Source organism: Babylonia areolata, chromosome 2 (genome assembly GCF_041734735.1).
Source record: "Babylonia areolata isolate BAREFJ2019XMU chromosome 2, ASM4173473v1, whole genome shotgun sequence".
Lineage (NCBI taxonomy): Eukaryota > Metazoa > Mollusca > Gastropoda > Neogastropoda > Buccinidae > Babylonia > Babylonia areolata.
Window position 1 is genome coordinate 28591562 of NC_134877.1, and position 12819 is coordinate 28604380.

At 41.2% G+C, this 12819-nt stretch overlaps 1 protein-coding gene and 1 long non-coding RNA gene across 3 annotated transcripts in view; both read left to right on the plus strand.

Moving 5' to 3' along the window:
* The window catches only part of LOC143300102 (coiled-coil domain-containing protein 125-like), a 37026-nt gene extending 35030 nt beyond the window's left edge, over window positions 1–1996 (plus strand). For both annotated transcript variants that reach the window (XM_076613650.1, XM_076613649.1), the window contains exon 11: window positions 1604–1996. In XM_076613650.1, coding sequence (XP_076469765.1) covers window positions 1604–1732 — 129 coding nt within the window. In that variant the 3' untranslated portion in view covers window positions 1733–1996. The remainder of the gene's footprint in view (window positions 1–1603) is intronic.
* A 2854-nt stretch (window positions 1997–4850) lies between these two features.
* On the plus strand, window positions 4851–12373 carry LOC143300133 (uncharacterized). The gene is made up of 2 exons (XR_013057618.1): window positions 4851–9231; window positions 9273–12373. It is a non-coding gene; the product is annotated as an uncharacterized LOC143300133 (long non-coding RNA).
* Window positions 12374–12819: the final 446 nt, after the last annotated feature.

Here is a 12819-nt window from a genome sequence, read left to right on the forward strand (position 1 = left end):
CATTTTGAGGGAGGATGTGTTTTCCTATGACGGTCGTGAGAAAAACAACAGCAAACAGACAAAAACAAGCAACAAACCTACCTCACATGTAATTTCTCCATTACGAAAAGAAAAATATACCCCCATTGAACTAGCACAATCAGGAAGATCGTGCAGAACGCCAATAAATATCAGTGAAATCAAGACTAACTCACTGACAGTATCGATTTCGGAGGTTCGGCGTTTGATTCATGATTTTGGAAATCTGGTGATCGATTCATATTCAAATGACCATCTTCACTCTCATTGTTGGCAGAACTCGGTCAGTCAATATCTAGGTCACTCATTTAGATCGATTTTTACAAGATTCTCAAGCAAAATCATTAAAATGGTTCAAAATCATCTTCAGAATCGTTAATCAGATTATGTTAAAGCTCTCGGCAATCATCAAACTCATCTTGCAACTTAAAAAATTCACAACTTTGTCAAAATTCACACAAGTCGGACTCTGAAAAGCGCAAAATGCATGGCATGAAGTGCTGAAAACGAACCTGTGAATCTCGTGAGAGTCTCGTTTATGTAAACAACAATGGCTGCGCCCATAATAAGCATGTGTTTAGCCGGTGGTATCGGGCAGGTTCAGGTGTTACACTGCAAGCCGCTATTGGGTGAGTACGGTGGATAAGAGATAAATCATGGTCAGACTCCAGACTCAAAACATTTTTTGACTCCAGAACAAAGATTTTTTTGGCATTGCCTAGTCTTCCAATCTGTCCCTGTGGCAACAACAACAACAAATCAAGAATAACAATAATGATACTAATGATAATGATGATGATGATAATGCTGATCATGTTCATAGTAGTGGTACTACTACTAAAACTACTACTGCTACTACTTCTTGTCGTGATTGTAATGAAGGTGATGAAAGGATAACACGCACGCAGGCATGCACGCACACAGAGTGGTGACAAGGAGTGAGAGGTGAGAGAGTCTGACAGAGAGACAGACAAACAGAAAAGAAATATACTGGAATAGAATACGGTAGAACAGAATACACTAGAACAGAAAAGGTCTTTGTTACGGAGTGTACCTTCTTCTTCTTCTTCTGCGTTCACTCGTATGCACACGAGTGGGCTTTTACGTGTATGACCGTTTTTACCCCGCCATGTAGGCAGCCATACTCCGTTTTCGGGGGTGTGCATGCTGGGTATGTTCTTGTTTCCATAACCCACTGAACGCTGACATGGATTACAGGATCTTTAACATGCGTATTTGATCTTCTGCTTGCATATACACACGAGGGGGTTCAGGCACTAGCAGGTCTGCACATATGTTGACCTGGGAGATTGTAAAAATCTCCACCCTTTACCCACCAGGCGCCGTCACCGTGATTCGAACCCGGGACCCTCAGATTGACAGTCCAACACTTTAACCACTCGGCTATTGCGCCCATCGGAGTGTACCAAAAGTGTCACAAGGGTTATTTGAGGGTTGGGTGCGGGTGGTCAACAAAAGGGTACAGCCACATAAACCACTGGGCTGTTGTGCCCGCTAGGATCTTGTCACTTGTCACATGGTCATACCGTCTCATTGTCCTTTTTTCCCTCCTGTTGTTTCCCAGCTGCATGAGAAGAAGGAGGCGCTGGTTCACCAGAAGCTGGCGGGGCAGGTGTTGTCAGGTCGCCTGCAGGAGGCAGAGCGCAAACTGCAGTCACTGACCGAGGCCGACGGTGACGTCCCGCACACCTGAACACCACACCGACCTGTCTGACGTCCCCATTCCCTTTTGATGTGACCCCCCCCAAACCAACACCCCCCCACACACACCCTCCCAAGTCCCACACAGCTTAACACCACATTTTCCTGTCTAACCCCCTCCTTCCCTTTTGATGTGACCCCCCCACCCCCCCTCCCCCCAAACCAACAACCCCACCCCCTACACACACCCTCCCAAGTCCCACACAGCTTAACACCACACTTTCCTGTTTAACCCCCTCCTTCCCTTTGATGTGACCCCCCCCCCAAACCAACACCCCCCCCACACACACACCCTCCCAAGTCCCACACAGCTTAACACCACACTTCCCTGTCTAGCCCCCTCCTTTGATTTGATCACCCCCCCCTTGCCCCCTCCCTCCCCCCCCCCCCGCACCCCCTCAAATCCCACACACCTGAGCACACTCCTCCTAACCCCCCTTCCCTGTGCTGTGCCCCCCACCCCCACCCCCAGCCCAGGTCCCCCACACCAGAACACACACCCCTGACCTCTTCCCTTTGATTCCAACCCAACCCCAACCCCCTCCCTCCCTCGCTGCCGCCACCCCCTCCCTCCCCCTCCACGACTCTCCACAAGGTCTCCACACCTGAACCCACTCCTCATAACCCTCTCTTCCCCCTCCCACCACCTCTCCAAGCCCCTCCCCCTCCCACCTCCTGTTCCCTACAGCTGTTGGAGATTGTGTTGGTGTTGCACTGTTAGCTTGCCAACACTTTGTAGAACTGATCAACTTGTAGTTTGTTTGTTCACATTGTGCTCATTTCCTCTTGTCTTCTTCCAGTCTCTGTTGCTTAATGATTGTGATAGTAATAATAATAATGATAATAATTATGACAAAGAGATTTTATTTCCTGTGATTTTCAACACTGGTGTGATAAAATCTCTTTGTTGCAGTTTCTTTCGTATTTATAGAGAGCTGAATCTTGCGCAGAGACAAATCAAAATGCTTACACTTGCTTTTCTTCTTCTTCTTGTTTCTGTTGCTCAGAAGAACAAAAAGAAAAGAAAGTTGTGTGACTTTGCCACATTAAATTTGTAATATTAGATATAGGTAAGATAATAAACGAATAATGTAAAACAATAACCAACAAAATTCTCCCGATATAAATCAGTTGTCTGATTTCTCACTTAACTGTTGTATTAGCTTTTCCAAGTGACTTTCAGACGGAAAAGAAAGGGACTGTCTCTGTTCTCTGTTGGAGATGATTGTCCATTAAATTTTGTGCTTTGTCTCTGCGGAATGTTCTCTGTCAGAGATGATTGTCCGTTAAGTTTTGTGCTTTGTCTCTGCGGAATGTTCTCTGTTGGAGATGATTGTCCATTAAATTTTGTGCTTTGTCTCTGCGGAAATGCAATATATTCTGCCTTTATTATTAGAAACACAATCTGTATGTAGTAAACTTTGTTCATTGAGAGGAAAAAATATGTTGTTATCTGCATTTGAGGATGCGGTCTCCTTGTTGGTAGAATTTATAGTAACTGTATTGATTCAGATTCTGTTGTCTTTTACAGAACAAGAAACATCAGTTACAATTATCAGATGGTTGTGATTTTAAAACTCAAACACCGTGGAGAAACTGATGCATTGTGGGATGGACTGTAGGAAAATGAATGTGTTAGTAAAATACTGATTGTGGACTTTATCAGTTAGCGTGCTGGTAGTAGTTTGTAAACTGGTATGTAGAATACTGATTGTGGACTTTTTTAATTAGCATGCTGGTAGCAGTTTGTAAACTGGTTTGTAGAATACTGATTGTGGACTTTATCAATTAGCGTGCTGGTAGCAGTTTGTAAACTGGTTTGTAGAATACTGATTGTGGACTTTACCAGTTAGTGTGCTGTTTTGCAGTTTGTAAACTGGTTTGTGGGGTTTAGATTAACCCTTGATTGATGAGCCGTGATGGAAAAAATAAGAGATGAGTGTGGTATGCATCTGAGGTGCAGTTGCCATTTTTTGTGGACTTTTCAATGGTGCCAGTGATGTTGCTGAACAAAGTAATGTCGTCCCAACATGGAGAAGTCCAGGTGAAGAAAGGTGATGGACATTCTGAGCTGTGTGCCCTGTCTGTTTCACTGGAGTGACAGAACATCACCGACAGACACACTGGTCAGTTTCACTGGAGTGACAGAACATCACCGACAGGCACACTGGTCAGTTTCACTGGAGTGACAGAACATCACCGACAGGCACACTGGTCAGTTTCACTGGAGTGACAGAACATCCCCAACAGGCACACTGGTCAGTTTCACTGGAGTGACAGAACATCACCGACAGACACACTGGTCAGTTTTACTGGAGTGACAGAACATCACCAACAGACACAGGTCAGTTTCACTGGAGTGACAGAACATCACCGACAGGCACACTGGTCAGTTTCACTGGAGTGACAGAACATCACCAACAGGCACACTGGTCAGTTTCACTGGAGTGACAGAACATCACCGACAGACACACTGGTCAGTTTCACTGGAGTGACCGAACATCACCAACAGGCACACTGGTCAGTTTCACTGGAGTGACAGAACATCACCGACAGACACACTGGTCAGTTTCACTGGAGTGACAGAACATCACCAACAGGCACACTGGTCAGTTTCACTGGAGTGACAGAACATCACCAACAGGCACACTGGTCAGTTTCACTGGAGTGACAGAACATCACCGACGGGCACACTGGTCAGTTTCACTGGAGTGACAGAACATCACCAACAGGCACACTGGTCAGTTTCACTGGAGTGACAGAACATCACCAACAGGCACACTGGTCAGTTTCACTGGAGTGACAGAACATCACCAACAGACTCACTGGTCAGTTTCACTGGAGTGACAGAACATCACCAACAGACACACTGGTCAGTTTCACTAGAGTGACAGAACATCACCAACAGACACACTGGTCAGTTTCACTGGATTGACAGAACATCACCAACAGACACACTGGTCAGTTTCACTGGAGTGACAGAACATCACCGACAGACACACTGGTCAGTTTCACTGGAGTGACAGAACATCACCGACAGACCACACTGGAGTGACAGAACATCACCGACAGACACACTGGTCAGTTTCACTGGAGTGACAATATCACCAACAGACTCACTGGTCAGTTTCACTGGATTGACAGAACATCACCGACAGGCACACTGGTCAGTTTCACTGGAGTGACAGAACATCACCGACAGACACACTGGTCAGTTTCACTGGATTGACAGAACATCACCAACAGACACAGGTCAGTTTCACATGGAGTGACAGAACATCACCGACGGGCACACTGGTCAGTTTCACTGGAGTGACAGAACATCACCGACAGGCACACTGGTCAGTTTCACTGGAGTGACAGAACATCACCGACAGACACACTGGTCAGTTTCACTGGAGTGACAGAACATCACCGACAGACACACTGGTCAGTTTCACTGGAGTGACAGAACATCACCAACAGGCACACTGGTCAGTTTCACTGGAGTGACAGAACATCACCAACAGACACACTGGTCAGTTTCACTGGAGTGACAGAACATCACTGACAGACACACTGGTCAGTTTCACTGGAGTGACCGAACATCACCAACAGGCACACCGGTCTGTTTCACTGGAGTGACAGAACATCACCGACAGGCACACTGGTCAGTTTCACTGGAGTGACAGAACATCACCGACAGGCACACTGGTCAGCAGCACTGAGAGGGTTAAAGAATGCCTATATAGAGTAAATCAGTTTGGCTGATAGTTAATGCATTGGGGCTGACTTTCATTTGTACTTCGGTGACCATTTTTAGTAGTAGTTATAAGGATGGGAAGATGTTTGTAGAAGATAAACAATAGCCGCAGTATTGTTAGGCTTTTTCCTGGTGAATTGTACTGATGAAGAAATGAACAACTTTTGTTGCAGTGGATGAATCTTTAAAGTAATCTGGAGTGGATAGGTTTGTACAATTGTTGAAAATAAACTCGGTATGATACAATGACGAAAATCAGTTTCCTACAAAATTTTGCAATGAGTAATCTGTAAAAGAAGTGTTCACCCCTCTCTTTAGCTTAATGCAAAGACCTTTGTGATTCACACTCTCAAGGTGGATTTCAGTGGGAGCTAAAATGAAAGAAACCAGTCAACAGTCAGTCAAAGAGTTTCAGCTTCACTTTCTCAAAGAGGCATCACTACATTCAGACAAATCAGTATATGCTACACCACATCTGCTAGGCAGATCCCTGAACAGCAGCATAACCCAGTGCGCTTAGTCACGTCTTGAGTGCATGCATGTATATTTGTGTAACAATCAGAGTGGACTTCTTCTACAGAATTTTGCCAGAAGACAACCCTTTTGTTGCATGGGTCCTTTTTCAGTGCGCCAAGTGCGTGCTGTACATGGCACCTTGGTTTATCATCTCGTCCAAATGACTAGACGCTCAGTTTGATTTTCCAGTCAAACTTTGGAGAAAGGGCGACAGCGGGAATGGAACCCAGGCCCTGACAAACTCTTGTGTTGGCTGATGAGCGTCTTCACCATTCTGCCACCTTCCTCCTCCTCCTCGTCAAAGAAACAAGTGATAAGTAACAAAGGCTCACACAGTCATGGAAGTCTGAAAAATGAGAGAACCATTTCCAGGGCTGGAAAAGGCTTGGAAAAACATGATTTGCCTTCAGGGTCAGGAAGTCTTTGAACTTTGATAAATCCCTTGACCAGTTGCATTCAACAAAGAGCTGAATGCATTTAAAAAAAACAATCAGAAAAAAACCCAAAATGATTATGAAAATAGAACATTGATGCAGGTATATCTACCAATTTTTTTTTTTGTCAGCAGTGAAGCAGACATATTTTTTTTGTTCAGTTTGACTTTGTATTTAGTACGGAAAGTGTTCAGTCTGTCCTGGAAAAGGTCAGAAAGAGTATGGAGTTTTGTTTGGTCATCGGGAACTGGGTATTTTTTAGAATGGAATAGAATATGTCTTTATTACCAAGTGTACTGGGGTCACAAGGAATATTGAGGGAGGGTGCGGGGGGGATAGTACATAAAAGGTACAAACATAAATCGAAAATAATACACAAACACAGATACGGTAGAATTTAGGACACATACATGTGCATATCAATATGAGAACTTGTGCGCGCGCGCGCGCACACACACACACACACACACATTTAAACATAAGCTGCATATCATATGTGGTTGGGACTGATGACGAGATCTTCGGGTAAGTGGTTGTTGATTGCATAACTCTCTTTAATCATTCTGGAATTGTTTAAGAGACAGGGCATTGACTGCTTTGGGGAAAAAGCTATTGGCGAAGCGATTGGTTTTCATCCTTATACTTCTGTACCGACGACCAGAGGGGAGTATCTCAAAAATTGATGCCAGTGCTGAAAAACCAGACTAGAATATCCAAAATTCTGGTCTTGTGATCACGTTTCCATGTAGCGCGCTACTGATAGAATACTGTTGTTCCAGTAAACACTTAAGTAACACTGTGTTTATAGAATACTGTTGTTCTAGTGGGCGCCCTAGTAATAATGTGTTTATGCAATACTGTTTTCCAGTAAACGTTGTGTTTATGTTATACTTTGTTGTTCCAGTAAACACTGTTTGTATAATACTAATGTTCCATTGAATGCTGTTTATATCACACTATTGTTCCAGTAAACACTGTTTATATAATACTGTTGTTCCATTACTAGCTCTGTTTACGCACTGTTGTTCCAGTAAACGCTTTGTTTCTATGATACTGTTGTTCAAGTAAACACTCTGTTGATATGATACTGTTGTTCTAGTAAATGTGCTGTTTAGATAATACCGCTGTTCCAGTAAATGCTCTGTTTATGTAAATCTGTTGGTCCAGTAAACGCTCTGTATAATACTGTTGTTCCAGTAAACATGCTGGTTAGATAATACTGCTGTTCCAGTAAGCGCTCTGTTTTTTCAATACTGTTGTTCTAGTAAACCTGCTGTTTAGATAATAACTGCTGTTCCAGTAAAAACTCTGCTTATACAATACCGATGTTCCAGTAAATGCTCTGTTTATATGGTGCTGTTGTTCTGGTGAACACTGTAATTAAATATCAATGTTGTCTGAGTGCCTTTAACATCTTTGAAGTGTTAGTGATAATCAGAAAGTTCACTCCTCATGAAACCTTTTATTCACCGAATTCTGAAGTACACAATTCAGCCAGTGTTCTGGACCTTTCTGGAGTTTGTTTTTCATGTTCTGCTGTTTCTACCAAAGTTTTTTCGTTTTTCAGTTATTTCCAACTCTGTATTTTGTATGCTTTGTACTCTGGAATGGCCCACTGCAAAGTTTCTCAGAACATTTTGACAGCATCTGTGACTCATTAAAAAAACAACACACTTTGATGTCATCTTCTCAAGCCTGTAAAAAGACTTGGTTGAAGATATAGAATCAGATGTCAGTTACGTTTCCTTTTGTTTGATATCCATTTTCTAAAATACATGGAAGTGTACACATATTGAAACATTGCAAGAGGAGAAAAGGCACCTGATACATTTGTTGCTCTGCCCACCTCATTTTGACAAATATTGTAAGGATTGTCATTGATTTGTTTCATCTTCCTTGTTTTGTTTGGTTTGTTATTTTTATTTTTATTCATTTGTTTTATTATTATTATTATTATTTGTTTTTTAATAGTTCTTTTTTGGTAGGGGGGTGGGCATGAGGGGGTGTCAATAACAGGTTTTTTTGTTTGTTTTTTGTAGCTATTTTAATCATTTTTTTTCCCAACCAGACTTCTGGTAGTCAGTTTTAGCATGGAAATTTTTTTTTTTTTTAAGAATTGTCGGATTGGTTTTACATTTATACATGGATAAATTATGAATGATTGTTAATATTGCCACTTGCAATATTATGGATAATCTGATGACATTTATTATGGTTTTGCAGCAGCAGAAATGGATAGTTTGTACCATTTCAGGCGTGTGTGCTTTTGCAGTGTTGATTTTCAGAATGTGTTGATAACTGCTGTTTTTTTGGATGTTGTAGCTGATGTGCCATGTTACCTGTGTACTTGCCACCTGAAAGTGTACCTTCAGGCCCATGTCTGAATTGTTCGTTTGTGCTATGAAGTGGATGATTTGTTTTGTAAATCCATTCAAACAGGAACTTTTAAGGTGCACAGACCCTTGCAGTGAACAATCTGAACAGGATCAAATTAAACATTTGACAAATGTAGAACATAATTTAGAAAAAGAAAGTGAAAAAAGGCAATGCAGCTCTGACCATATGTAAAAAGTAAAATAATAATGAAATAAATGGTGTAGGACTGACTGCCAGACATTCACATTATCTCTGTCTGCTCTTGCACAATAATCGGAACCGCATACTTAAAAAAAGGATGCCCTATGACGGAATCAGATGGACATCTGATGCTGGGTTCCAGACCCCGTTTCAGCATGGTGTTGTGTCCTTGGGAAAGGCACTTTACTTCAGTTTTAACTCACTCCATCCTGGTGTGACGGGGTCCCTGACTTGGGTTGGAGAAGGTTTGAAAACTACAGGAGGTCCCTGACTTGGGTTGGAGAAGGTTTGAAAACTACAGGAGGGGATTTGACTCCACCTTTCTGTGCTGAACGCTAGGCACAGTCGACATGAATTCGCTGTCCTAATGGCCATATAAAGCTATGGGACCTTCAACCTTTTTAAACTCATTCTTGTAAATGCGCAAGTTTCCTGATGTTGTGAAGATGTTCGGCATTCTTAGGTTTGACATTCTAAATTTGTGGGGAATAAATTCTTACTCGATACATAAAAAGCTTGTGTGTTTTACTGTCAGTGTACAGGGCTTTCACTGTGTTCATTCGCCCAAGTGGTCTTTTTTGGAAAATACTAAAATCAATACTACAAGTGGACTTTTGGATCTGTTGGCTGAGCCCCGAAGGTCATGGGCAAAAATCAATTGCGTACACATATTTATACATATTCAAAGCGCATGCTCATATTCTTAGCGAACGCGAAGGATGCCATTTTGTTTCAAGTTGTTGACCTGCCCGTTCAATCCTATATTCAATTGACAATATATGATAACATGTGATGGAAAGTTGGAGAAGGAGACCGTTAAATACTTATTCAAAGAAAGATTTGTGAACGCCTCATCACTTACTGGATTATGCCCCAAACTGCCATAAAAATCTCAACAAAATCAGTCGGAATTCACAGTAAAAAAATAATATACAATGAGAGTTAATACCCTTGATGAAACGTAAAAATTTCCAGTCTTGACTTTTCTCAAAATTAAGCCCTTTTCACTTCATACGACGTTTAGAAGTACTTGTACTTGGCTCTACATGTTATTAGTTTAACAAAATACTCAATTTTCATATCAGCTTTGAAACTATAAAACTAGAATGAACATAAAAGAGAAATTGAACTGGCTGTGTCGTACATTCCCGGTGGGTGTAACTAAACTTTACCATCTATCAAGATCCAGAGAAAACAGTTAAATGTTGCAGTGTGATTGCGGCGATAGCCATGTCTCCTTTACTGTCGACTTAAAAAAGAATTCTTAATTGCCCTTAAAGATTTTTTTAATGCCCAAGATACACCAGAATAATATGATTTAAACAGCATTCTCACTGCGAATACCGCAGTCAATTTTATCACCCTTTAAAAAAGCATGTTTAAATGTTAAATTTTTGAACGTCAGTTAAGGAGCCATGATAGTGTAACGAGGAAGACAGTTTCTTCTCACCCGAACACATGGGGTTCGAATCTGCCTTCAGGGCTTTTTTTTTTTTTTTTTTTAACCCGAAGCTTTATAATAACAAATACAGAACACATTTTAACGATTAGATTTTTTTTTTGCTTAAAGTGTATCACAAGTGAGTCTTGAAGGCCTTGCCTCTCTTGTATTTGAATTGAATAACATATATATTTTATTTCATTTTATGTGAATGTTTTGTACAAACCTATCGAGGATGTCAAAGCCTGACCAGTGCTTTTGGTTTATGCGTAATTTTCAGATGTGGTGTAGTGTATATGGGTCAGTCCACTCTCTTTGATGCCTCCTTAAAACAAACTGTGTACAGGCCGTAATTATATTGTTTTATGACAGGCATTGAAGTGGTCTTCCAGAGGGAATTTTCTGGAAGGTGATGTAGAGGCTGGGAGTTGAAATACATGTGAACCATATCACTGGCAGACAGCAGCTGTTTAAAGCTGGCATAGCGTGCATCAGTTATGGGAAAATTATAGTGGGTGTGAGTTAATTAAGAACAATAATAATGATACTACTACTGATGGGTATTTATAATGCGCTTTACCTCCTTGGCACAGGGGCTCAGAGCACTGTGTGTTCACTCATCTTGCCAAACTCACAAAAACCTTGGTACTGTGAATGTTGGTGAGGTTTTGATGAACTTTCATCTTAATTCATAGACCAGATGATCAGTATTACAGTCACGAAAGTTGTTGAAGATGAGTGGAGTTGTGACGTTCAGTACTTGGTGACCAGTGAAAGAAAGCTTTTGTTGTTATTTATCATGTGTGTGTTTTGTTTGTTACCCACCAAGAAAAGAGAACAGTGCTCTGTGCTCACATTATTGAGAGAGGAATGTTAGATATGCGATTCAGCATAAGCTCTTGCAAATACTTTTTTTTTTGTAACATTGTATTGATAAGCAGTGTTTTTATGTAACAACATATCAGGCTGTTGCTTTTCTTTTTTTTTTCCTGCACACATTTTTTTTCTGTACATTGATTGTGTTCAATTGGAAACAGGAAGTTTTTTTGTTTTGTTGTTGTTGTTTTCAATGTTTTTTATTCGTGTGCCACAGTGAAATAAATATATGTATAAGAAAACTTACAGGTTGTATGTAAATATGATTTATATTGATAACATAGTTTTTTTTCTCCATATTTCGCTGAAGTGTAAGCAGGCAGCACATGAGCAGCAGATGCTTTTACTTTGTACTAATTGTGACAGAAGTCTGAGGTCAGTTAATACAGAGTCCACAGAAGTCGAGGACCATGTCATAAAGGTAGGTATGTTTTCATCAAATGTTGAAAAAGCACTGACATATGATTTAATATGGTGTACCACTGGTTTCTCAATGAAAACATTTAGACAGCTGTTTCAGACACATTTGTGCCATGAACGTCTTGAAGAATGCGTTTGAAAAATTGATTTTTCATCCAAAGATTTTCACTCATTCAGTGGTTTATGACAGGAGGAAGGTGGCAGAATGGTTAAGACGCTCAGCTGCCAATACAGAAAGTCCGTGAGGGTGTGGGTTCGAATCCCGCTCTCGCCCTTTCTCCTAAGTTTGACTGGAAAATCAAACTGAGCGTCTAGTCTTTCGGATGAGACGATAAACCGAGGTCCCGTGTGCAGCACGCACTTGGCGCACTGAAAAAGAACCCATGGCAACGAGAGTGTTGTCCTCTGGCGAAATTACGTAAAATGAAATCCACTTTCATAGGTACACAAATATGTAAGCATGCACTCAAGGCCTGACTAAGCGCGTTGGGTTATGCTGCTGGTCAGGCATCTGCTCAACAGATGTGGTGTAGCGTGTATGGATTTGTCCGAACGCAGTGACGCCTCCTTGAGAAAGTGAAACTGAAACTGTGGTTTTTCACTGTAAAAAAAAAAAGAAAAAAAGAAGTTCAATTGTAAGAAATAACCTCTGGATATAAGTGGTGCTCATTACATTGGCAGAACACACCCTCTGTTTGCTGAAAATTCAGCAGCATTTCACTATCCCCCCCCCCCCCCCCTCCCCTAAAGAAAGTGTTTAAGTTCCCAAGTGGTCCTTAACGTTTTATTGAACCCTGTGTGTGTTAGTATTGGAGGAAGAACTTCTCTTGTCCAAACATATCCACTTCAGTTACATCACTGGCTGATATCTTGGCAACTCTAAAATATAAGTTCCATTTGCACAGCACTATAGCAACTTCTTTATTTTCTTTCTTTTTTTAAAATTATTATTATTGTTATTTCATTAACATGAAGGTTTATTTTAATTTAATTTCAATGGAACTATTGACCTGTTTACATAAGTATTCACTCACTTGTTACTTGTGCACATATATGATACCAGGAACATGTAT